General features: G+C 40.7%; 1 protein-coding gene across 3 annotated transcripts in view; it reads left to right on the top strand.

Moving 5' to 3' along the window:
• Positions 1-27,533, top strand: part of GCN2 (protein kinase family protein) — a 144,577-nt gene that overhangs the window by 29,810 nt on the left and 87,234 nt on the right. For all 3 annotated transcript variants that reach the window (XM_010269827.3, XM_088894469.1, XM_010269829.3), the window contains exons 14-18: positions 15,726-15,910; positions 18,001-18,149; positions 18,340-18,589; positions 19,184-19,466; positions 19,586-19,679. In XM_010269827.3, the coding sequence (XP_010268129.1) occupies positions 15,726-15,910; positions 18,001-18,149; positions 18,340-18,589; positions 19,184-19,466; positions 19,586-19,679 (961 nt within the window). The remainder of the gene's footprint in view (positions 1-15,725; positions 15,911-18,000; positions 18,150-18,339; positions 18,590-19,183; positions 19,467-19,585; positions 19,680-27,533) is intronic.

The raw sequence follows: 27,533 nt of genomic DNA, 5'->3' as shown, positions 1-27,533 counted from the left end.
ACTTCCCCAAAACACTCCCCCTGAGAAGGATTCTTTGAGAAGAAGTACGTGGATTCAAAAAAGGTGACATCCATGGTAACATATTGGCTCCCAGAGACTGGATCATAGCAGCAGTACCATTTCTGATTCTCTGCATATCCAAAGAAGACACACTTCTTTGCCTTAGGATCAAGCTTCGAGCGGTGAGGACCAATGATATGTGCAAAGCAGACACACCCAAACACCCTGAGAGGAATACGAAACATCTTCCCTTGAGGAAAAAGGGACTGAATGGGGTGCTGAATCCAAGTATACGAGAGGGCACCCTATTAATCAGATATACTGCTGTGAGAACTACATCACCCCAAAACTGAACTGGAACTGTAGATGTGATCATCATGCTTCTTGCAATCTCAACGATGTGTCTGTTCTTCCTTTCTACAACACCATTCTGCTGTGGACTGTAGGGACAACTACTCTGATGGACAATACCATATTCTAATAGATATGAGGCAAGGTGTCTTTCAAAATATTCTTTGGCATTGTCGGATCTTAACACCTTTATTCTTGTTCCAAACTGTGTTAGTACCATCTGATGAAAATGCCTCGCCAAGGATGGTACTTCATTGTGGGATCTCATCAGGTAAATCCAAGAGTATCGTGAGAAATCATCCACAATTAAGAGAAAATATCGATAGCCTCCCATAGAATAACATCAAAAGAAGAAGAACATCTTTTATTACTAGGTTTAAATGAATGTCTACAATGCTTTCCAAGCTGACAACCTTCACACTCCAGACTTGACAAACTAACAGACTCAAAAAGTTTTGGAAACAAAAAACTCAAAGAAGAAAAAGGTAAATGGCCCAAACGATTATGCTAAAGCATAATTTGACCCACAGACCTTGACTCGCCATCCCTGCTGACATGATGACTCTGATGAGGAGGAAGCACATCCAAGTGGTATATCCCATTCACTTCACGACCACTCCCAATCGTCCTCTTTGAATCCAAATCCTGCAAAATACAATGACCGGGAGAAAAAATTACTGAGCAGTTCAGGTTCTTAGTCAAACTACTAACAGATAACAAATTAGTGCTCAATCTAGGAACATGAAGGACAGAGGGTAGAGAAATAGAATCACTAATCTTGACAGATCCCTTCCTAGCAATAGGAACATGGGATCCATCAGCTGTGGAGACCCTATCTCTGCCAGAATAGAGCTGGTAAGTTGAAAAAATAGTAGACCTCTGGGCCATGTGCTATGAGGCTCCAAAATCTATAATCCAAGGAGGTCCTTCCTTACCTGAAGTAGAGACATAATTTGTAGTGACGTGTGAACTACCTGTGTGAGCAAAGGAAGTAGAGTGGACTCCACCAGTGCCACCTGTACCTTACTGTCTGCTTGCGGCTGAACTGGAACTGGCTGTATCCTGCTGGTTCAGAAGTAGCCCATACCTCTGAAGTTCGGCCCTTACTGCAGCAACTGCAACAAACTCTAGAGCAGCTGTAGTAGGAGGGGCTGGAATGTCACCAGTAACTGCCATTTGTGCATTTCCCTTCTTATTTTTCAATCTAGTCGGCACAAGATGTGGGTGAAGCTTCCAACAACTATCTCTTGTGTGTTTAGGCTTCTTACAGTAGTCACAGATCAACTCTCTTTTATCTTTCTTATTGATTTCACTACCACCCCGATCTCCACTTTGTTTAGGTTTCACAACACTTACCATGGTAGACTGATCAGGAATAAGATTTTTCATCATCACATTTCTCTTGCACTCCTCCCCTGACACAAAGGCATATGCCTGGGAGAGAGTAACACTGTCTCTGGAAAGAAGGTGCTGTCGTGCAATATTATACTCAGGATTAAGGCCAGCAAGAAATTCAAACACCCTATACTTCTCTAGATGTTTCTGATAGGTAGCTGCATCCTTAGTGGTTTCCCAAGCAAATGTCTCCAAATGGTCAATCTCCTGCCATAGGGTTTGAAGGGTTGAAAAGTAGGCTGCAACAGGTCTATCTCCCTGCCTTGTAGAAATAATCTGATTTCTCAACTGATAAGCCCTAGCAACATTCTCCCTTTGTGAATAGGTTTCTGCAATCCCATCCCATATTTCCTTAGCTGTATTTGCTCGTAAAAAATTTTTACTTATATGGGGCAACATGGAATTACACAACAAAGTCATCACCATATAATTCTCCTATACCCACTGGGAGTTGCTAGTTTTGGGTTTTACCTCTTCACCAGTGATATACCCTAATTTCCCACGAGCACCAATGGCCATCTTTGCAGATTGTGACCATTCTAAGTAATTTGCACCTTCCAACCTAACTGTAGTAATGGTCCCAGCCTCGAAAGGGTCTCCAGCACTTCCTCCCACTGGTTCCATTTCACTCCCGGGCTTATTTTCAACTCCGTGGCCCTCCATGCTTCTCAAAAAAAGTAAGTAAAGAAAATAACTGTAATTTGCAACAAGATCAAACAAAACACTTTTTGGAACCAACAACACCTTTCTGGTGTCCTATACTTTCTTCCCACAAAAGATTCCCTTTATGTGGGACGGGAGAAGAGAGAGAAGTGGCAGCCGCTCTCTTTAGAAGCCTCCAAATCAGGCAGGACTTGAATCGCCCCTTACAAAAAACTCCAAGGAACCCTAAAAAATCAGGGCGCCACTTCCTAGGTCAAAATTGAAGAGTCCAACAGAAACATGACTCTTCCCCTTTCTCCAGTTTTTCCTGATTTTGATGAGAAACCCTAGACCAGCTATAGGGCACACAGATCCACTAAAAAAATCCAAAAGCTGGGCTTACCTGAGAGCTTCGATCAGCCTCTTAAATCACCATGCAGTTGGCTGATCTAGGGCTGCTTGAGAGAACAACTTCAAGGAACCTTCGGCCCGCTCTGATACCAAGTAGAAATCACTGATTGCAGATTTAGTCGAGTTTCTTGTGAAAGGAAAGAGGGGGAAGATGAAGATTTCAGCAGTAGAGAAGAAAGGAGAAGAATAAAAGAGTAAGAAGTCAACCAGGATTGTAAAATTAACCTAGCCGCCTACCTCTCATTATATTTATACTTAACTTAAAGGATGGGATATTACAACGATGCCCGTAGTAAGGCGGCTACTAATATAGCTGAACAGTCACAACTTGAAAAAACATAAACTAATGGGCCTAAAGCCCAACAAATTCCTAACTAAATAAAAAACAACTCGGACCAACTCAACAGGTGTTTTAGCTGGTTTGGCACCCAACAACCCTCTCCTTTGGTAGATCAAGAACCTTGACACAAATTAATACCATACTTGGACTTTGCTACATCTATCCCTAAGAAATATCTTAATTTACCAAGGTCCTTTGTTTGGAAGTGATCATGCAAGAAAGTCTTCAACCTATCAATCCCCAACCTGTCACTGCCAGTGATAACAATATCATCTACATATACCACCAATAAAATCTTCCCAACATTGGAATCATAGCTAAATATTGAAATGTTGACCTGACACTGTTTCATGCTAAATTTATTCACCACTTCACTGAATCTGCCAAACCATGCACGGGGAGGCTGTTTAAGTCCATAAATAGCCTTCTTGAGTCTACACACCTTACCATCCTCCCCCTGAGCAACAAACCTTGGTGGTTGCTCCATATACACCTCCTCAAGTAGAGGGAAATCAAAACATGAACTGCGCCAATCTTGGCAACTGGGGAGAAGGTTTTTGTGTAGTCCATAGTTTTCAAGGCGCCTAGGCGTTGGGATTTTAAAATGCTTGTTTTATTGAGTTTTTACTTTATATATGCTTTTCTAAGTCATTTTATTGATTTTATGTGCTAACTAGCAATCATGTACACTAACTATTAACACTATAAATCATTCAAGTGAGTACAAATTTCATATAAAAATCTAAAAATCTAAAATATTATCAATAAAAAGGAGTCTAAACCAACTAGGCAAGGCAACTGCACTAAAAAACTAAACTAATAAAGTAATAATTAATAAATAGTTAAATACTAAAACAAATTTAAATTCACAAAGAGTGAAAGACATACCTTTGACTTTGAAGTGAATGTTGAGCATTGCCCTTCTTGAGTGCTCTCTTTTCTCACTTTTCCTTTAACACACACACACACAAATCATTAATAAATTAAACAAAAAGCATTGTAAATTTACAATAAATGAACAAATAATAAAAGGAATCAAATCAAATACACATGACATAGACATACCTTGATTGAAATTTATCTATTCTAGGCATTTAAAGGAAGTAGATAGGAAGTAGGAACTAGGAAGTAGGAACCAAATCAAGCAATGAATAAAACCATAACAAAAAATAAGTATGGCACGTATCCAATTCTCCAAAATCTCCACAAAAGGATTAAGGATAACAATTAACAAAACATGAAGTTTATAGATGATCGATAAAGAAAAATATCTAGCTAATTTCAGTATCTAGGTAATAAGAGCCCGCAACCCCTCCACTAAATCCACCAACATCATCAACAACACAATCAACATCATCTGCATCCTCATTGTTTTCATCTTCCCCATCAAGCTCTCCGACTTCATCTTCGTTATCCTCAATGTTTCTATCCCACATTGAGTCTTCATCTTCTTCTTCTTGCATAACACTCTTTCCTTTGTCTTGTCCCCTACCATCGCCTCTTCCACGACCACCTCTACCTCCGCTTCTATTTGCATGTGTATACACCGTATATGCACTTCTCCTCGGCCTATTTGCACCCTCAACAGTTTTAGTTGCTCCTATTGCTTCATCCACTTCATTCCATGTGAGGTCACCACCTTCATGAACGAGCTCATTTGATGGGTCTCTTCCAGTCAACCATTCACTACTCTCATCAACATCATCGAAGCAAATGGGATCAAATTGTCGTGGATTTGCATGTCTTGTCAAAAACCTCTCACGAAGACGTTGATTATATTGAACAAAGACAAGATCGTTAAGCCTCTTTTGATCAAGTCTGCTCCTCTTCTTGGTATGAATCTACATTCATAATTCATAATAAACAAAAATAAGAAGATTATAAAAGTAAAATATTTTTACTTTTATAATCAGAATTCATAAATCAATTAAAAAATAATAATAAAATTACTTACATGCTCAAAGGTGCTCCAGTTACGCTCACAGGCAGAAGACATTCACATAAGACCTAATATGCATAATGCAATACGCCTAAGGTCTAGTGTGCAATGTCCATAAGTATGCCACCAATCAACTACAAAGAATGAATTACAAATAAAGAAAAAATTAAATTAGAGAATACAAATTCAAAGGCAGCAATACAAAAAATTAACAAAAATAAGATTCTAGAGGTAATGAGGTATATCTTGGTTGTTTTGTTTCCCCGTTGTCTAATTGCCATTTTCTTAGAAAATGCACCACGGGCATGCTTATATTCTTCCATTTGATGGGAGATCTTATCTTGAATTTCAATGTCACTCACCATCCTCTCAATACAATCTATAAAGCCCATTTCAAACTTCCCAATTAATGCTTCATCTTCAGCTTTTGCTTTATAAAAGAGGGCTGGATTGAGGAAGAAACTACCAAGATGCAAAGGATGTTGCATCATATTATTCCAACGCCTGTCAAAAATTTCCAGAATGGGCTTATATTCTCTTTCTTTCCCACCAAAATTTGTTTTGATCTTTTTCCCTTGCCTGTTCTATTGCAAAGTGGAAGTACCCCATTGCAGGTTTTTCATCCCCATCAACCAACCGTAAAACCTCCACAATTGGTTGGGAAGCTAAGAGGGCAGTCCTTACATTTTTCCAAAATGTTACTAAAAGAATAGTGCTTGAGACTTAAATCCTCTGGTTTGTTTGCCCATTTACTTCTATTCCACACATCACTAACAAATAAAGAACACAATGGCTCTTTGAAAGTGAACAAGCTTTGCAAAGTAAGAAATGATGTGGCAAACCTTGTAACAACACATCTAACAAGATCCCTCCCCTGTGTTTTTTCCCTCATATAAGCAAGGAGAAGAGGATGTCTGTAGAAAAAGGCCATCACATGTCTTGCCTTGGCAATGCAATTCTTGATAGACTTCAATCCTCCAATATCCTCCAACATGAGGTCCAAACAATGAGCAGCACAAGGTGTCCAAAATAAATTCTTTCTCTTTATCTTCAGAAGGTCTCCTGCAGCAATATAAGCATAGTGATTATCAGTAACCACTTGCACCACATGTTCTTTTCCTATTTCCTCAACAACCTTATCAATCAATTCATACAAATAAGCTGCATTGTGGATTTCATTGGAGGCATCAACTGATTTCTGGAAGAAAGTACCTTCGGGAGAATTCACCAAAAAGTTTATCAAACTTCTTTGTCTCTTATCTGTCCATCCATCAGACATAATAGTGCAGCCATAAGTTCTCCAAGAGGCCTCATACTCCTTGTAAAGCAATTTTGTTCTCTCAACCTCCCCTTTCAAGAGTGGCTCTCTCAACTCATGGTAACTTGGAGGTTTGTACCCAGACCCAAACTGTGCAATTGCTTCTACCATAATCTCAAAACTCTTCAACTTTACTGTGTTGAAGGGTATTCCGGCTTGATAAAACCATTTTGCAACATATTCATTCACCTTTTTCCTTTCTTCCTTTTTCAACCGGCTTTCTCTGCTTGTTTGCACCAATTGCCCAAATTTCCCCTTGTGCCTTGCCTCTACCACTTCTTCTGGACTTGGCCTCACAAAAGCATCCATGGGTTCTTTAACATTTTCTTTCTTTTTTTTTTTTCTGAAAACATGGGGTTTAATGGTGGTTGGGAACTCCTACCAGTTGAAATGGAGCCACCTACTTTCGCAGGTTGGTTACTTTCATGGTGAGATTCTCTCACAAACCATTTGCTCCCATGGCCCATAACTGTCCACTGCAAAATCACTTAACAGCTTCTTCCTCTTATTTTTGCACATGTATTCTTGCATCTCCTTTGCAATACTCGTGGTTTTTGGACACTTGGTAACATCCCCAAATCCTCTAATTAAATGCTGTTTTACTCTTTTAATTCCTCCTTTGACAATCTTTCCACACAATGAACATGTAATCACATTTTTGTTCTCTAAATCATGCCAATATGCATACTTCCATGCTGGATCTTTTGACTGGGCCTTATTCTTAGTACCAGATCCAGAAGTGTTTTGATTTGCCTTGTTTGCCATTATCTAATGATTAATGAAAATAAAAACAAATCAGCATTCAGCAATGACATATCAGTAATGAATCAATGATATAATCAACAATGACATATTAGTATTCGGTAATTAATAAATTAATAAAAACATAACAAACTAACAAAGCAAGTTTCAGATTAGTATTCAGAAACTAATAAATTAATCAACAATGACATATTAGTATTCAGTAATTAATAATTAATAAATAAAAATAATCAGACTAATCAGTCATACAATCACTGAATCAGCCATAAAAAATTTGAATGAAAAGAATAAGCAGCCGTAACCATTTGATTCAAGTTTCAGATTCAAGACATTTAATTTAGCCAAGGTTCAAAATATCGATTTGCCCGATACGCCGGTAGGGGCGTATCGGGCATTTCGATACTTGTTTTATTACTTGTTTTTTTATTTATTTTTTTCAAAACTGGTTCAGGGGAGCCGGTCTAGGACCCCTCCATCCCCTGAACCGGTCAGACCCCCAATACACCCACTGTAGAGGTGTATCGGAAGGGTCCCGGAACGATACGTATCGGCCGATACGTAACGATACTTTGAACCTTGAATTCAGCCATAAAAAATCGGCCACATAATTATAATTATATATATTAATGATATAAAAAATTGAATGAGATTATGAGAAGAAGCAGCAGCCATAACCTTTTGATTCAAGACATTTAATTCAGCCATAAAAAATCAGCCACATAATTATAATTATATATATTAATGATATAGAAAAATGGAATGATAAGAAGAAGCAGCCATAACCATTTAATTCAAGTTTCAGATTCAAGACATTTAATTCAGTCATAAAAAATCAGCCACATTCACATAATTATATATATTAATGAAATGATACAAAAAAAATTGAATGTGAAGAAGAAGAAGAAGAAGAAGAAGAAGAAGAAGAAGAAGAAGAAGAATTAAAGAACTGATGAGTATAGGGGCGGAGCCCCTGTGTTTTTCGAAGAAAAGGACTGTCGAAGTGGCGAGCCCCTGCTTTTCGACTGAAATCTGAAAAGAAGAAGAAGAAGAGAACTACTTGCTCGAACTAAGGTGTGAGTGCGAGTTCGATGGAGCTGGGCTGCTCGAGCTTCCACAGTTCGCCTGTTCGGTTCTCCTCTCTCTCCAGTCAAACCAAAACCCTTCTCAAGAAAGAACATAGAAATTGTTCGATGGAGCTGGGCTGCTCGAGCTTCCACAGTTCGCCTGTTCGGTTCTCCTCTCTCTCCAGTCAAATCAAAACCCTTCTCAAGAAAGAACATAGAAATTAGTTTGGTGTATAAATTATGTCTTAAACTTTTAATACTTAAACTGATAGAGTGTAACAGGTTTATTTTAAAAGAATACAACAACCAATGAATATTAAACATTTAAACTAATAAATGTAAAAAATATATTTTAGATGCATTAGGCCCGCCTTGTATGTAGGTGCCCGCCTAAGTCTCTGGGCGGGCGCCTAGTGCACAAAACATCTAGCGTTTGGGCAAGGCGACCTTCAAAAACCGCCTAGTCGCCTAGGCGACGCCTTGACAACTATGGTTTAGTCTATACCATACATCTGTGAATAACTTTTGGCAACCAATTGAGCTTTCAACCACTCAACACTCCCATTTGGTAAATACTAACAGTGTATACCCACTTACATCCTACAACATGCTTATTAGGCAGAAGAGTGATGAGATCCAACTTATGATTACAAGCTAGAGCCGAAAGTTCTTCTTCCATTGCTTGGTGCCATCCTGGAGAGGTAAGGGTTTTCTAGACACCCCTAGGAATAGAAACAAAGGATAACATAGAAATAAACTATCAATGGGAAAAAGAAAGGTGAGATACATGAACATAATTTGAAATGGGATGAAGAGTGCAACTGCGTTTACCTTTTCGCAAGACAATAGGGAGATCAAGGTCAGAAACAAGGGGGTAGGGGTGGGGTTGGGGCGGGAACAATTGCTGGATCTATCGACGGTGAAGGAGCTGGAGGAGCCAGTACACGACGATGCGTATACACTTACTGGATGGGTGATCGTTCAACATGAAGCTGCATTGAAGGCAAGACTTGGTCACAACTGGAACAAGAGGAATGGGGGTCCTCAATGGGAAATAGAAGTGGAAGCGGAGGAAGAGAAGAGACATCTGACCCAGAGAAAAATGGAACAAACTCAATGAACGTAACATTGGAACATACAAAAGAACGCTGAGAGTTGGAGTTATAACACTTGTACCCTTTCTGAGTCCTAAAATAGCCAAGGAAGATACATGTAGTGGATTGAGCATCTAATTTGTCCATCCTAGGCCCAAGATTATGGACAAAACACATACACCCCAAAACCCTAGGGGTAAGTGGAAAGGGAGGCAAAGTAGGAAACAAAACAGAGAATGGAGAATGACCCTCAAGGATAAACATGGGCATGCGATTAATAAGGAAACAAGATGTAAGCATGCATCACTTTGAAAGCGTTTGGGTGCTGAGGGGTGTAGGTACATGAGTTTGATGGATAATGCCATATTGTTCCAAATATTATTGAAATGGTGTGTAAAAACATTTTTAGCCATTATCAGAGCGAAGAATTTTAATGTGTACACCAAATTGATTGCGAATATCAACATAAAACTTTTGAAAAATGGAAAACAATTCACTCATTTCTTTCATAAGGTAAAGCCATGTCATCCTTGAATAATCATATCAACAAAAATTACAAAGTACTTGTAACCATTATATGACACTACTTTATTTGGACCCCAAATGTTTCCCAAACTGACATGACTAGCAATCCAAAGTAGAAAGACGACTCAAGGATGAACAAGTAACTTAAGTGCTTTAAGGGACGGATGACCAAGTTTGTGCCACTAAAGAGGAGAAAGATATTTGAAGGGCTATTGTCGAACCACCTCCATCAAGATAATACAGTCCACTAGTTTCATGCCCTCCACCAATCTTCATCCCCGTCTTTGAGATCCTAAAAAACAGAAGAAGGGTAAACTGTGATAGAGCAATTAAGAGACTTGGTCAATTTACTAATAGACATAAAATTAAAAGGAAACTTGGAAACATACAAAACCGAGGATAGGGATAATGAATCTATGTCAACATTACCAACACCACATATGGAAGATGTGGAACCATTAGCAAGGGTAACAGAGTGTGATGTGGAGGACTAAGAAAGGGAGGAAAACACACCTGGAGTCCCAGTCATATGATTGGAAGCTCTAAAATCGATAACCCAATGGGAAGTTTGGATACCAGACAAGCTATGCCTGAGTGTGCGAGGGTAGCTATATTTTGTTGAGAGGTAGCTTGAATGAACCATTCATACTCATCACATGGGACACTCATCATATCTTTCCTGGAGGCATCCTTAGATATAGAGGGCATCTAATCAATTTGCTGAGTTTCTTGTCTCGAACCACCACTAGTAGCCATTGCATGATTTGCCCAGTTTGAAGGTGGGCCATGTAGATCATAACAAAAATTGATAGTATGTCCTTCCATATCACAATGTGTACACCTCATCGGACCATTACTACGTCCTCTGCCACGGGCTCTCCCTGAATCTTGGCCTCCAATATGACTACCACCATGACTGTACATGTCTCCACAACCACCATGACTATACATGGGTCCACCATCACCACGACTTGGCTGAACTTCTTGAGCTCCTCCTCTACCTCCATGACCTCCCCCTCTTGTTACTGCAATTGCAGGCCTATCTGATATGGTGGTGTTCTTCGTAGGTCCAATCGAGATCCTCCGGAGATGGGCAAACACCTCTTCAAGAGAGGGAAGGGCAAACTCACCTAGTATCTGTGCTCTCACCGGTTCATATTCAGACTTAAATCCTACTAAAAATCTAGTTATATCAAGTTGTTCTCTCTATTGTTGTTGAATTTTGACATCAGATGTAAGGGGATGATACACATTCAACTCATTCAGTAGATTTCTCATACTAGCAATAATACTCTTCAAGACTTTGATTACCCTGTTGCAGATTAAAATATTCTTGGTAAAGTTGGTATACTCTAGTAGTATTGTCTTGTCCAGAATAAAGCTTCTTTGCATGATCCCAAACCTCCTTGGCTATATCTAAGAACATAACGTTCACACTAATCTTAGGTTCCATACTATTCCATAACCATGTCATAATTTGTGCATCTTCTTGTTCCCTCCCACTCATCGGACCCCTAAGAATCAGTTGAGGGTTTATCTTCCTTCACATGCTTCACCTTCTTCTTAGCTTTCGGAAAAACTTCAACAGATTTAGCCCAAAGCACATAATTCTCACCATTCAGTTTGATAAGTGTCATCTGCACATTCAGATAATCAGAGGGAACTATTACACTAGACTTGTATTCACTGTTGTCTCCCATAGCTGCCAAAAAAAATTATATCACTAGTCTGTCACTCCACCTCACTAACTAGTCGCCACACTGTACACCAATGGCTATTTATTGCTAGAACACTTACTGTCACAGGTTTCAGCAACAACACTCACTGTTGTTCACCACTTTTAGCAACAACAACACTGCTGTCTTCCACTTTTAGCACCATAAACCACCCAAATACACCTCACATATATAGCACTAGGATCTGCAACACATCACATCTTATTTCTCACTATAATACCCATGCAACCTACCTATTTGAACCCCCACAAACCTGACTTGCACTCGTCAGTCCCTACACTACTGAAACCAGCCCTCTTTGAACCATCAAATAAAGGGGTTTTCTACCAACCACATGAAACAACCACAACACCACCCATTGGAGGCATGAAAACCTCTAGGAATAAAAAATGACCACTCCTTTTCAGCCCCTCTGTTAATCTCCAATCCACCGGTGAGAAATCTGCAAAAACCTAGGGTAATGGGCACTGAAAAAAAAATTGGGTTGATTTGAATTGATTATATCAGCTCTGATACCATGTTCATATTTGTGTAGCTTTTAGGCTCAAAATAATAAAGGAAAAGAAACAGAAGTGATAGAGTAGAAGGAAGAGAGGAGAAAAGAAGAGGAGAGAAGGAGAAGAAATAAGGTCTGATTCAAACTAGAGTAATTTCTCTCTAGTTGATCAGTTTTATCTATAGTTTTCTAAACCAAAAGCACAATGACTATTGTGCTCCCAAGTGTGGGACACATCACTTAGAATCTACTTGTAATTACATCAAGCATATAACATAATGTAAATTGACTATACTACCCCTCTACAGTCGGCTCAAACAGTTTCTAATTAGAGTTACAAAGACATTTATGTCCCTAATTAAGAATGGGACATAACACTTAAAACAAAACATAAAAGACATTACACTACACACTTAATATAAGATAAATGACCAAACTACCCCTTAACAGCCGACTCTAAAACTCCCCCTCGAGCTGGTGAATATATGTCATATAGTCCCAACTTGTTACACATGTAATCTATTTTTCCCTAATTCAACCTTTTGGTGAACAAATCTACCCATTGACTTCCTATGCTTACATATGCGGTACCTATTACTCCACTGAGCACCTGTTGTCTCACAAAGTGACAAGCAACTTCTATATGTTTTGTTCCCTCATTGAAAACTGAATTAGAAGAAATGTGGACTGCAGATTGGTTGTCACAATACAACTTCATAGGGTTATCAATTGAGTACCCCATTTCCTGTAAGAGGTTCTTCAACCATACTAGTTCACATATAGTGTGTGTCATGGTTATATATTCAGCTTTAGCTTTTCCTTTTGCCATCATAGTCTGCTTATTGTTCTTCCATGTCACCAAATTGCCACCAAGAAAGGCACAATATCCTATAATGGACCTTCTTCCAGATATTGAATTGGCCCAATCAGTATATGTGTAGCCTTCTATCTCAAGACTTTCTCCACTCTTGTTTAACAAGCCACGACCTGGAGCTCCCTTCAAGTACCACACAATCCTTAGAACTGCATCCCAATGTGTAACTTGAGGATTCTGCATAAACTAACTTACCACACTAACTGCAAATGATATGTTTGGCTGAGTAATGGTCAGATAATTTAACTTACCCACTAATCTCCGGTACCTTCCAAGATCTTGGAACTCCTCACCTACATCACTACTAAACTTGACATTTGGCTCCATGGATGTTTCAGCTGGTTTGGCACCCAATAAGCCTATCTCCTCTAACAAGTCAAGACCATACTTCCTTTGGCACAGATTAATACCATGCTTAGACCTTGCTACCTCTATCCCCAAGAAATATTTTAGTTTACCAAGATCCTTTATTTGGAGTGATTATGCAGAAAGGTCTTCAATCCATTGATCCCCATCCTGTCACTGCTAGCAATAACAATGTCATTACATAAACCACCAACAAAATCTTCCCAACATATAAGTCATAGCTAAATATTGGATGATCAACCTAACATTGTCTCATGCCAACTTCTTTCACCATTTCACTGAATCTATCAAACCATGCACGTGGAAACTGTTTAAGTCCATAATTGGCCTTCTTGAGTCTACACACCTTACCATCCTCCCCCTAAGCAATAAACCCTAGTGGTTGGTTCCATATAAACCTCCTCAAGAAGGTCACCATTTTAAAAGGCATTCTTGATGTCGAGTTGAAATAAGTGCCAATCATATATAGCAGCTAGGGTTATCAAATCATAGATGGAGCCAATCTTAGCAACAGGATAGAAGGTCTTTGTATAGTCAATGCCATATAATTGTGAGTAACCTTTTGCAACCAACTGAGCCTTCAATTGTTCTACACTACTATCTGGTAAGTACTTGATAGTGTATACCCACTTACAACCTACAACATGCTTGCTAGGAGGAAGAGTGGTGAAATCCCACGTGCAATTATGAGCTAGAGATGAAAATTCTTCTTCCATTGCTTGGCGGCACCCTAGAGAGGTAAGCGCTTCCTGGACATTTTTAGGAAAAGAAATAGAAGATAGTAGAGAGACAAATTGTTGATGGGAGGCAGAAAGGTGAGACACAGAAACATAATTAGAAATGGGATGAAGATTGCAATTGCGTTTACCCATTTGCAATGCAATGGGAAGGTCAAGGTCAAAAAGAGGGGGCGGGGCTGGTGCGGAAACACATTTTTGATCTATTGGCAAAGAAGAAATTGGAGGGGTCGGTACATGTCGATGCATATACACTTTTTTGATTGGTGGTCGTTCAATAGGAAGTTGCACTGGTGGTGAGGGCTTAGTCACAACTGGAACAAGAAAAGTGGGGTCCTCAACTAGAACAGGAAGTGGAGGTGGAGAAGAATGAGTGACATAAGACTCGGAGGAAAACAAAACAAACTCAATGAAAGTAACATCTGGACAAACAAAAGAACATCGGGAACTGGGATTATAACACTTATACCCTTTCTGGGTCCTAGAATATTGTGCATCTAATTTGTCCATCCCAGGCCCAAGATTATGAACAAAACACAAACATCTAAAAACCCTAGGAGAGAGGGAAATGAGACAAAGTGGGGAACAAAACAAAGAAGGGAGAATGACCTTTGAGGATAGACATGGGCATCCAATTAATAAGGAAGCGGATGTAAGCACATCACTCCAAAATGTTTGGGTACATTCATATTGTGCAAAAGGGACCAAGTAGTTTCTAAAAGATGGCAATTCTTTCTCTCAGCCACCCCATTTTGTCGAGGGTGTAAGTAGATGAAGTTTGATCGATAATGCCATGTTCAAAATATTGCTAAAATGGTGTATAGAAATATTTTGGCTATTATTAGAACGAAGAATTTTAATGTGTTTACCAAACTGAGTGTGAAATTCAGCATGAAATTGTTGGAAAATGGAAAACAATTCACTCTTTTCTTTCATAAGATAAAGCCATGTCATCCTTGAATAATCATCAACAAAAATTAGAAAATTCTTGTAATCATTGTATAATACTATTTTATTTGGACCGCAAATGTTCGAATGGATCAAAGAAAAAGGACACATGACGTACGACTATCAACCCTAGGACTAAAGGGAACACGATGGTATTTCTCATATCGACATGACTCACATTCCAAAGTAGAAAGATGACTCAACGATGGAACGAGTAACTTAAGTACCTTAAGTAGAAAGATGACTCACAAATAGAAGATGTGGAGCCATTAGCAAGAGTAATTGTGTGAGATGTAGAGGACTGAGAAAGAGAAAAAACACACTTGGAGTCCCAGTCATATGATTGGAAGCTCTAGAGTCGATAATCCAATGGGAGGGTTTGGATGCTAGACAAGGCAAGGGTAGCTGTGTTCTACTGTGAGGTAGCTTGGAGTAACTGGCTAACTGTTCATACTCATCACGTGGAACACTCATCATTTCTTTCCTGGAGGCATTTCTAGATGTAGGTGTCTGATCAACTTGCTGAATTTCATCTCTTTTACCACCACCACTAGTCACTGTATGATTGACCCAAGTTATGGTAGGATAAATAAATGCTTGTCAATGAAAATCTTTGTTATACATGAAGAGGTTCACCTACAACTGTTGACATTGACAAACACTTCTCTCTCAACATTGTTTTGTTGCCTAATAATATTTTCTATTTATTTTTTTTTGTGGTGTGAAGGACATTACGCCAAAAGTTTGAATCATATAATGATTTTGAGAAGGAGTCTGCATGGCATTTGTTTCGTCAAATTGTAGAAGGGTTGGCACACATTCATGCACAAGGAATTATTCATCGTGATCTGACACCAAACAATATATTTTTTGACGCGCGGAATGATATTAAAATTGGTGATTTTGGTCTTGGTAAGATCTACTTGTTCTTTTCTTCTTGTTTCTTATGTATTTTTCATTTTTTTATAATATTAGAATACCTTTATGCTAATGTTGTTAAATCCAGTTGTTAAGTGTCAGATTTTGACATTTGGAACTTTTCATATGATATGCATGGTGGTAATGAATAAATATCATGGCTGTATATTGATACTCAAGTAAATGCAAGATATCTTGCAGAAATCATTCCATCTTGGAATAGTTGTCACTTTTACTAAGGTGAATCTAGGTGGAAAGTAGTCTCCATGTTGCCTTTGACCAGGCAACCACCTGGGCATGACATAAATGATACATTTCCAAAAAAGTGAGGAAAGTTTGGTGTATTCCTATTTGAAGTAGTGATTGGGATGATAATTTTATGATTTTTTGGATCTCAAGATAGTAAAGAAGATTTTGATACTAGAGATGATCACCGAAAATGACCACTGGAGACCATAGTGAAGGTGATAAGGAAAATTTCCAAGTCAGGATGAATTGTAAGGGTCGTGCAATTCCTCTATGGGTCAGGACAGAGGTAGATACTACCATACTGGTCAGCTATAGGTGCAGTGAACCATAAATCAATGGTAGCTTCACAAGAAATGGAAAAAGTACGACAAGGTGACAGAGGAACTTCTCTTCTCTCTTCTTCTTTCTTCCTCCTCCCCGAGTACAACTTTCTCCATCATTTTCCTTATTAATCATCAAAGAAAAGCCTATGAGGACAGCTTTCTCCATCATTATTCTTTGTTTTTAGTATTATTTTTAGATATTTTCTTGCTGATATCAGTAAAATCAATTAAAGATTTGGTTCTTTTTTGATATTCCATATACATTCTGGAAATAATTATATGACAATGGGATCTGATGTGTATGAGGTTGATGTATGTTTTCTCATTATGACCTAGTTTCATTTTAGTTGCCTGTTCATGTCCTTTTTAATTGTAAGCAGGCTGGATTTACCATAATTAATTTATTCTTTTGATAGTAAAAGGGGAATGTCCATTACTCGGTACAATCATAAAATCTCAGGCTGAGAGGCCTGATAATGCTGCTTTGAGTCTGGGAGCAGCCACTTTGTGGAAAATGATGGTTCTAGGTTTGTATCCAGGCCACCCATCTCTAGACCTCTGCTATCTGTGGACCAGTTTTGTGTAATGGATAGTAAATGGGGAGGACAAGGAGAAATCCAGTAGAAGTGTTTGACATTCTAAAAGGAAAAAATACCTTTCAAACTATTTATCAAAAAAAAAAAAACCTTTGAAAAGATCTTGATGACAAACATAAGAATGCTGGTTTGAGTCTAAAATTCACCACTTAGTGAAAAATGGGATGGTGGTTTGGTCTGTATCCAATCCATTCTAAAGTTCCCTGCTATCTGTTTACCAGTTTTGGGTAATGTATGGTAAAAGGTGAGGACATGGTGAAAACCAGTACAAGCGTTTAACTTATTAAAAGGTAAAGAAATTTAATAATGACAGTTACCTTGACGTATTCTTGGTAGTTTTATTGGTTCCTCCCCTTTGGGATCCCCATTATGTTGTAGTCTTCCATATCACTGCTCCTTTCATGTTGAATGTGGTTGAGGGCCACGATTGCATTATCTGGTGAATTTGGCCAGGAACTCCAATCCACTGGACCATAAAGAGAAAAATCCCCATATTATCTTTGACAGTTTGCATTGTATGGTTAATAACCACTTTCGTTTCTAAGCTCAATAGCAGAACTCTAAATTGAAAATTAAAAAAGAACTGAGAAAAGCCATTCCATTAACTTGTATTTGGAGACATGAAACTTAATTGTGTATCAACTTAGCCTACTATGCATGTATAACTAAAGTTGACTAAAACTTTTATAATCTGGACACTTTGCCCTTTTTGATAAAAAGATCTGGACACTTGGGCACTTTGTACAAGCTTGTTGGTTAATGTGTGGCGGTTTGGGTAAGCTTGGTAATTCTGAATCAATGTTATGCCTGAGTGAGGTTTTCGTTCTTATCTTTTTTAGGTTGATCAATTTTCTTGGGTTTACCTACTAAGAGATGTTTCTAACAATATATCAAATGTACAACTTATTCCTTCCAGCCAAATTCTTGAAGATGGAACAAGTGGACTATGATCCTCATTTTCCCCCAGACACAACTGGAATTTCAATCGATGGAACTGGTCAAGTTGGTACATATTTTTACACTGCTCCTGAAATTGAGCAAGGGTGGCCAAAGATTGACGAAAAGGTTATGATTTGTGTGGCTTATTTGAAATATAAATACTTGTTTTGCCTCTAGAAGATTTTTCTGTGATCAATTTTATGTATCTATGCTAATTGATATGCTTTTTAATTTTTATCCATTATATTGGCCTTTTCTTTCCTTTTTTTGAATGGTTAGAAATGCCACGAAAAACCTGAGAGATACTTGTTTACAGGTTGACATGTATAGCTTGGGTGTTGTATTCTTTGAGCTGTGGCACCCTTTTGGGACAGCAATGGAAAGACATATTGTTCTGTCAGAACTAAAACAAAAAGGAGAACTTCCTCCGGATTGGGTGGTTGAATTTCCAGAGCAGGCATCCTTATTGAGATGCTTAATGTCTCCAAGTCCTTCTGATCGTCCTTCTGCAACAGAACTTTTACAGAAAGCTTTGCCTCCAAGGATGGAATATGAGTGGTTAAATGGTAATATTTTTTTTGTAAATGTTTTAATTATTTTCAGATTCTTTGGAATGACATGCATTCAGTCATCCTAACAGGTAAAAGTAGAAAATTTACATATGTCAATAAAAAGAAAATTTCTAAGTCAGGGAGGGATAAGTGGTATAAGGAGGTGCACAAAAAGGTAGAGAAACCAACAGTCCTTGGTGAAAATTTCTTAGAAAATTTCAGATCCTCATGGTTTATATTAGCATCTGAACAGTCCTTGGTGAAATAACATACTATTGGTTCCATAAAAAATGTAGTGAAACCAACAGTTGTTGAAACTTCATTATTTCTTTCCATAGACACATCCTGTAAGGAGGTGCACAATCTTCTTGCCTGAAATTTGATGGACTCTAGTATTGATAGGGGAAGAGCAATGGGAGACTAAAAAAGTGCAGGGTATATTCTGAGAAAAGCCTAAAAGCCAGCAGAAAACTTAATAGAGATAGATATCAACACGTTTCCTGTGCTTTTGTGCATGCACATAATACCACTCTATAAGATTTGGCATTGCCAAAATTGGTCTCAATAATGAGACTAATCCTCACTTGGCTAAGCATCTTTTTTGTGCAGATATTTTACAAAGAATGCAGACATCTGAGGATACACGTGTTTATGATATGGTTGTTAATGCTATTTTTAATGAGGAGAGGATAATCATGAAAACCCAGCGTCAACATGGTGGGAGAGTAAAGTTGGCCAGGGACCAATCTTCTTTTATCCAATATACAGCGATAAACACAGAACTTCGTGACCATGTCAATGAAGTTGCAAAGGAAGTTTTCAGGCAGCATTGTGCAAAGCGGTTGGAGATAACACCAATGTGTATTGTTGATGACTACCAGCAATTTTATAGGTTTTTCAATATTTCATATACTTCCATCATTATACTATTCATGTCTATGTACCAGTAACAATTGCTCAATTGCATGGTTTAAGATGTCTAATTGGTTTTGTTTTTTCCATGCTGAGAAGAGATGCTGTCAAACTTTTAACTCCTGGAGGAGATACTCTTGCACTTTGTCATGAATTGCGCTTACCCTTTGTAAATTGGGTTATAGAAAATCAGGTACTCATTTGGAATTCTGCTCAGAGCAATTGAAACCTTGTTTTCATCTGAACATATGCATAACAGATCAATTTGAACTGAATGTGAAGCCAAACACAACCTGCATATAGAGAAAAAGAAGAAAGCTTTGAAATTCCTGTCCAACCCATTATATAGATTATTCTTTACTGTGGTGATTCGTGGGGATTGGGAGAGAGAGAGAGAGAGAGAGAGAGAGAGGTACGGTTGAGAGGAAAAAAAGTCACTACTGGCTGCCGCCAGTTTTCTATTTATATTAACTTCATAAAAGAATAAGAAATTACAAGTATTCCCTTGGCGGCATGTCCTAGAATCAGAATAATAAGAAAAAAGAAAGAAGAAAAAAGAAACAAGTAACTGTAACTGTCCAACAGCCTACTAACAGCAGCTATAAAGTAACAATTAAGTAAGCCTTACAACACTCCCCCTCAAGTTGGGCTGAAGATGTCTATCATGCCCAGCTTGTCACATAACTCATTGTGCCGCGAGCACGGAAGCCCCTTTGTAAGGACATCAGCAAGTTGTTCCTTGGAGTTGACATAAGGGATGCAAATTTCCCTTTTTTCCAGTTTCTCCCTAATGAAGTGTTTATCCACCTCAATATGCTTGGTCCTCTCATGTAGGACTGGGTTGCTGGCGATGTTTATTGCAGCCTTGTTGTCACAGTAAAGGGACATAGGACTATGAACAACAACTCCAAGCTCCCCTAGAAGGTTCTTTATCCAAAGGACTTCAGCCACCCCATGTGCCATAGCTCTATATTCAGCTTCAGCACTTGACCTTGCTACCACACTTTGCTTCTTGCTCTTCCAGGTCACCAGATTTCCTCCCACAAATGTGCAATACCCACTAGTGGACTTTCTATCATTCACAGCTCCTACCCAATCAGCATCTGTAAAGACTTCCACCTTTAGGTGATTGTGTTTACTGAATAGTAGGCCTGTTCCTAGATATTTCTTCAAGTATCTAAGGACTCTCTCTGCTGCTTCCATGTGTGGCTTCTTAGGAGAGTGCATAAACTGGCTCGGACCCCAACGGAATAGGCAATGTCTGGACGGGTCATGGACAGATAAATCAACTTTCCCACTAACTTTTGGAACTGCTTCACATCTTTCAGAGGTTCACCAACACAGTCACCTAGCTTGTGGTCCACATCCATAGGAATATCTGCCGGCCTTGCACCTAATTTACTTGTATCCCGTAATAGATCAAGGGTGTATTTCCTTTGAGAGACAAAGATACCCTTTTCTGAGCGGCAACTTCAATCCCAAGGAAATACTTCAGGAGTCCTAGATCTTTCACTTCAAATTTAGATGCAAGGAATTGTTTCAAGTTCTGTATCTCTGGGTTCCAATTTCCTGTAATGATGATATTGTCTACATACACTATCAATACAACAACCTGTTCCTGACATCTCTTCACAAAGAGTGTATGATCAGACTGACATTGTTTGAATCCCATCTCTTGAACTGCCATGTAAAACTTACTGAACCAGACTCTGGGAGACTGTTTTAAGCCATAGAGAGACCTTCGTAGCTTGCACACCTTATTTTCACTCCCTTTGGCACAGAATCCAGGAGGTTGAACCATGTATACCTCTTCTTCTAAGTCACCATTCAGGAAAGCATTCTTTATGTCTAGTTGATGCAATTCCCAGTCAAGATTAGCAGCTAAGGACAGGAGAACCCTAATTGAGTTCATCTTAGCCACCGGGGCAAAAGTCTCATCATAATCAACCCCATATACTTGTGTGTACCCTTTGGCCACTAGTCTTGCTTTGTACCTTTCAACTGTTCCATCTGCCTTGTGCTTAACTGTGAACACCCATTTGCACCCCATGGGGTCTTTCCCCTTTGGAGGATCCACCAATTCCCAAGTCTGATTTTTGTGGAGGGCATTAATCTCATCCTTCATTGCATCTACCCATTCAGGGCATTTTAAGGCTTCTGCAACATTTTTGGGAACAGGGATGCAATCAACTGCCGATAGGAAGGCTCGGTACGAGGGGGAAATGTGGTCATAGGAGACAAAGTGGGTAATGGGGTGTTTGGTAGTGCAGGACCTGACTCCCTTTCGTTGGGCAATAGGAATGTCAAGGTCATCCACAGTAGGAGTAGGGTTAGGGGGTGGACTTACCTCCTGGGAGTTTGATGATGTCAGTTGCTCAGTGTTTGGCTGCTCCACATCTCTATCACACTGCTGATCTCTCCAACGTGTACGTTGGAAGACACGAAAGGGAGTAAGGTCCGGAATAGATGGAAGAGATACCTGAACCTGCTTCTCCTCTTCCACACTACGACTCTCCCCCTGAGGAGGAGGGAAGAATGGCTCAGACTCAAAGAAGGACACATCCATAGACACAAAAAATTTATGACTAACTGGGTCAAAGCACCGATATCCTTTTTGAGAGGAGGGGTACCCCAGAAAGACACAAGGAATGGACCGAGGGTCTAACTTACCTCGGGATGGAGACAAATCATGGACAAAGGCCCGACAACCAAAGACTCTCATGGGGATGGAAAATAAAGGAGGTTGAGGGTACAATAACTGATGAGGGGTCATGTTGTTCAGTACTTTGGGGGGCATGCGGTTGATGACAAACGCAGCTGCAAGTATAGCAACCACCCAAAACCTTTTTGGGACATTCATGTGTAACATCATCCCGCGGGCTACCTCAAGAAGGTGTCTGTTTTTCCTTTCTGAAACACCATTTTGTTGTGGTGTTCTGGCGCATGAGCTTCTATGAATAGATCCATGGGAGGCGAAGAACTCATTGAGCTCCCCATGGAAGTATTCCTTTGCATTATCAGATTGGAAGATCTGTATTTCAACATGGAACTGCGTAAACACCATCCTCTGGAAGTCTTTCACTATCTTTGAAACTTCGTCTCTGCTACGCATAGGAATTACCCATGTATAGCGAGAGTAATCATCGATCAATGTAATAAAGTACTTATATCCGCCCTTAGAGATTACATTGGTAGGCCCCCATACATCAGAATACACAACATGAAAATGAACATTTGATCTTTTATTACTTGAGTGAAAAGTTGTTCTACATTGTTTGCTCAACTGACACGTTTGACACATGAACTCTGACACTGAACATGACTTAAATAAAACTGGAAACAAAGATTTTATTATTTTGAAAGAAACATGACCTAAACGACTATGCCACAAGGAAATTTGACTCTTATTTGATTGACTATGCGACTCTGTGGATGACACCGAGAGACCATCTTTCTTGTCGAGAATGTAGAGACCATCCACTAGGCTTCCTCTACCAATCGTCCTCCTAGAAGTTAGATCCTGAAAAACACATGAGTCAGCAAAAAATGTGTTGAGACCCTTCCAGAACCCACTAGGGAAGTGGAGCAGGCCACCACCCATTAGCCATTCACAAGGAGACAGAGAGGACAGGCGACAGAGCCCCAAAATTAGTTACACTCAGAGTTGGTTACTCTGCCGCCAGAGGATATTCCATCCATGTTATCTGCCAGAGTTAGTTACCCAGAAATCAGAGGATATTCCCTCTGATATTACACCTGTAGGCCAGCTATATAAGGCCATCATCATATAATGAAAGCAATGAATGATTCTCCTTTAATTTTCTTCTCCCTGAGTCTAGTTTATTCGTTCCTTCCCTTCTCCTTTTTTCTCTCCATCTTCTGTTTCAGGAGGTCAAGCCCCTTCGAAGAGGCTTTCGAGGTTAGCGGAAACTCACCACAAGTTGGTATCAGAGCCAAGTCGCAGACCAGCTATGCCGCAGACAAGATCCTCTACCATGGAAGATAGAGTCAACCAACTTGAGATTGGGTTCCACCAGGTACTGAACGAACTCAGGGATCTCAAGGTGGTCATCTCTAACCTCGCCTCTCAACAACAGTCCGGCGAGACCAGACATCCAGCAGGGGCTGACGCCTCTGCTTCTGGTAGCCAAGGAAATGGGTATTACCCCGCTGGAGAGGTCACTAAAATCAATTTCCCCAACTATTCCGGTGGAGATCCCATTCCTTGGATTTTCAGAGCAGAGAGATTCTTCAAGTACCATGAAACCCCTGCACACCACCGCGTCGCCATCGCCTCCATTCACCTAGAAGGAGACGCTATTCTCTGGCTCCAGTGGTATCGACAAACCCATCCTCAGGTAACTTGGGCGGAGTTCACGGAAGCTCTGTGCATCCGTTTTGGGCCGACGGCGTTCGTGGATTACGATGAACTCCTCACTCGACTAAAACAGACTAGGACGGTAGTAGACTACTAGCTCGAGTTCGAAAGATTGGCGACCAGGGTACATGGATGACCAAAGAAGGGCTTGGTAGGGTGTTTTGTGGGAGGTCTCAGAGAAGACATCCGCCTGGAAGTGAGAGCTCTTCGACCAGCGACAGTCATGGCGGCGGTGGGTATGGCTCGCTTGCAAGAAGAGAAGATCGATAGTATGCGCAGAACCAGCAAGCTATCCTACCTGAATGTGAGGGTTCCCCAGCGGGCCGAACAACAACCCATGAAACAAGTTGGGGATTCTCAGAAGCCCATTTTGCCCAGGCCCACTGTGCCCTTCAAACGCCTCTCGTGGGCTGAGATGCAGGCCCGACGCGAGAAGGGCCTCTGTTACAATTGTGATGACAAGTTTGGATCGGGCCATAAGTGCAGCGTCCAACGAGTGTTTCTCCTCCAGACAGAGGAAGAACCGGAGGGGACCGTCCCAGAACACATAGAAGACTGTGAACTGATCTCAGATGAACCTGAACCTGTTGGAGCCGAGATCTCCTTTCACGCCCTCATGGGCCTCAACCCTCTTCAGTCCATGCGAGTAGAAGGAAGGTTGGTGGGCCGATCTGTGATGATCTTGATTGACAGTGGCTCTACCCTGAATTTCATCACTTGCCGATTAGCAAGGCAACTAGGTATGACTATACAACCCACTCCACTCTTTTCGATCTATGTGGCTAATGGAAGTCAGATGTTATGTGATGGTGTGTGCAAGAAGGAAAAGATCCTTATACAAGGCCACAATTTCCTGGTAGATCTCCACCCATTGGATTTCTTAGGGGCTGATATTATTCTGGGAATTCATTGGTTACGTGGCCTAGGTCCTGCACTTTGTGATTGGGCCAAAATGACAATGGACTTTTATCAAGGGGTGTGGCCTCCTAGTCCCCAAGGTGATACTGTAGCTTCCATGTTATGGGCCTCCAAGGATACTGGACAACCCTTATTTATGCACTTAGGCATGCAGCCCACAGTTCCAACTTTAAACAATCAAGGCTGTGACCAACCCACGGAAGCCCAACACGAGGCACTACGATCAATACTCGATCAGTTTGGTGATGTGTTCAAGGAACCAAGCCAATTACCTCCACCCCGGGCCCAAGACCATCAGATACCCCTCTTACCAGATTCTAAACCGGCCAATGTGAGGCCATATAGATACCCCTATTTCCAGAAGCTAGAAATTGAAAAGGCGATAAGAGAGGTAATGAACAAGGGGCATATACAGACTAGCACCAGCCCATTTTCATCCCCTGTACTCCTAGTAAAAAAGAAGGATGGTAGTTGGCGGTTTTGTGTAGATTACCGGGCCCTGAATCAGATTACAGTGAAGGACAAGTTCCCGATACCCCTCATTGATGAACTGTTGGACGAGTTAGGAGAAGCACAGGTGTTCTCCAAACTTGACCTGCGATCTGGGTATCATCACATCCGGGTTCACCAGGCCGACATCCACAAGACAGCCTTCAAAACCCACGATGGCCATTATGAGTTTCTGGTTATGCCGTTTGGACTCACCAACGCCCCCTCCACCTTCCAGGCCCTCATGAATGACATTTTCAGGCCATTCTTAAGGCAATTTATTTTAGTATTCTTCGATGACATTCTGGTTTACAGCAAGGATTGGGACACCCATATGGAACATCCGAAACTTACCCTCACCACTCTAAGGGAGCATCAGTTACATGCCAAAATGACCAAGTGTTCTCTTGGACAAAAACAGATACAATACTTAGGCCATGTGGTTGCAGTAGGGCGGGTCATGGCAGACCCAGAAAAGATAGATGCCATCCAAAAATGACCCAAGCCCACTACTGTAAAGGCTCTCAGGGGTTTTCTTGGGCTTACCGGGTACTATAGGCGCTTCATTAATGGGTATGGGCTCATGGCCGCCCCTCTAATGCGTCTGTTGAAGAAGGATTCTTTCAACTGGGCTGATGAGGCCCAACAGGCCTTTGAAGACTTGAAGACAGCAGTTTTGAGCCCTCCAGTCCTCAGTCTTCTGGACTTCACCCAGCCCTTTGAGATAGAGTGTGATGCCTCAGGTGCGGGGGTAGGGGCCGTCCTGATGCAAAAGGGACAGCCCATTGCTTACTTCAGCAAGGCCCTATCAGCCGCTCACCAGAACCAGTCCACTTATGTCAGGGAGATGATGGCAGTGGTAATGGCAGTCTAGAAATGGCGTACATACCTGTTGGGATGCCAATTTATCATAAGATCAAACCAACGAAGTGGCTTAGTAAACTGATGGGCTTCGACTACCGAATAGAGTATAAACCTGGGTCCGCCAACAGGGTAGGTGATGCCTTATCGCGGTTAATGGAGCTGGCCCAACTAACCTACTCTCAGCCCAGTTTACCCTTGTTTGAAGCTATACGACAAGAGGCAAGGTCTGACCCGCAGCTGTAGGACATTAGGGAAAAATGGAGGCAGGACCCTTCCCAGGTTGCAGGTTACCAAATTGTAGGACCAGACCTCTTCTTTAAGGGCAAGTTCGTGATTGCTTCAAATTCCAGCCACAAAACTAAACTATTGAAGTTGTTTCATGATTCCACATTGGGGGGACATTCAGGAGTACTAAGGACTCTAAAGAGGCTCAGCAGCCACTACCATTGGGTAGGAATGCGCAAGGACGTGTTACACTATGTATCCGAATGCCAAATCTGTCAACAGCAGAAATACTCCTCACAGTCTCCCGCGGGCCTTCTACAACCCCTCAAAATTCCAGAGCAAATATGGGAAGACCTCTCCATGGACTTCATCACCGGACTTCCCCGTTCTTTAGGGAAGGAGGTTATCATGGTAGTAGTTGACCGTCTCACCAAGTATAGCCATTTCTCTGCCCTGCCTCACCCTTACACCACAACAACAGTGGCTGACATCTTCATACGAGACGTCGCAAAATTGCATGGGACACCAAGATCCATTGTCTTGGACCGTGACCCTGCCTTCCTGAGTTCATTCTGGAAGGAATACTTCCAATTGCAAGGAACCCAACTGCACCCATCCACAAGTTACCACCCCCATATGGATGGACAGACTGAAGTTCTTAATCGGTGCTTAGAAGCCTACCTGAGATGCTTCATAGGGGAGAAGCCCAAACAGTGGGCCCACTGGCTCCCGTGGGTAGAATACTGGTACAACATGACTTATCAGTCAGCGGCAGGAATGACACCCTTCAAGGCTCTATATGGCAGAGAACCTCCTCCCATATTACCTTATGAATTTGGGTTGGCTAAGGTGGCAGAAGTAGAGACTCGCCTACTGGCAAGAGACGAGATCCTTAGACTACTCAAGGCGAATTTGACTAAAGCCCAGCAACGGATGAAGGTCTACTATGACTCTCACCACCACCCACTAGAGTTTCAGGTAGGTGATTTTGTCTACTTTAAGCTCCAACCTTACCGCCAGGTTTCAGTGGTGAGATGGGCTGGGCACAAGCTAGCTCCCAGATATTATGAGCCCTATAAGGTGCTGGAGAGAGTGGGCCTTGTTGCTTACAGATTGGACCTCCCTGCTACCTCGAAGCTTCACCCGGTGTTTCACATCTCACTTCTCAGGAAA

This window comes from Nelumbo nucifera, chromosome 1 (genome assembly GCF_055504915.1).
Source record: "Nelumbo nucifera cultivar China Antique chromosome 1, China Antique-T2T, whole genome shotgun sequence".
Classification (NCBI taxonomy): Eukaryota; Viridiplantae; Streptophyta; class Magnoliopsida; order Proteales; family Nelumbonaceae; genus Nelumbo; species Nelumbo nucifera.
The sequence above is the reverse complement of the archived record's forward strand: the minus strand, read 5'-3'. Positions and strand labels throughout refer to the sequence as shown.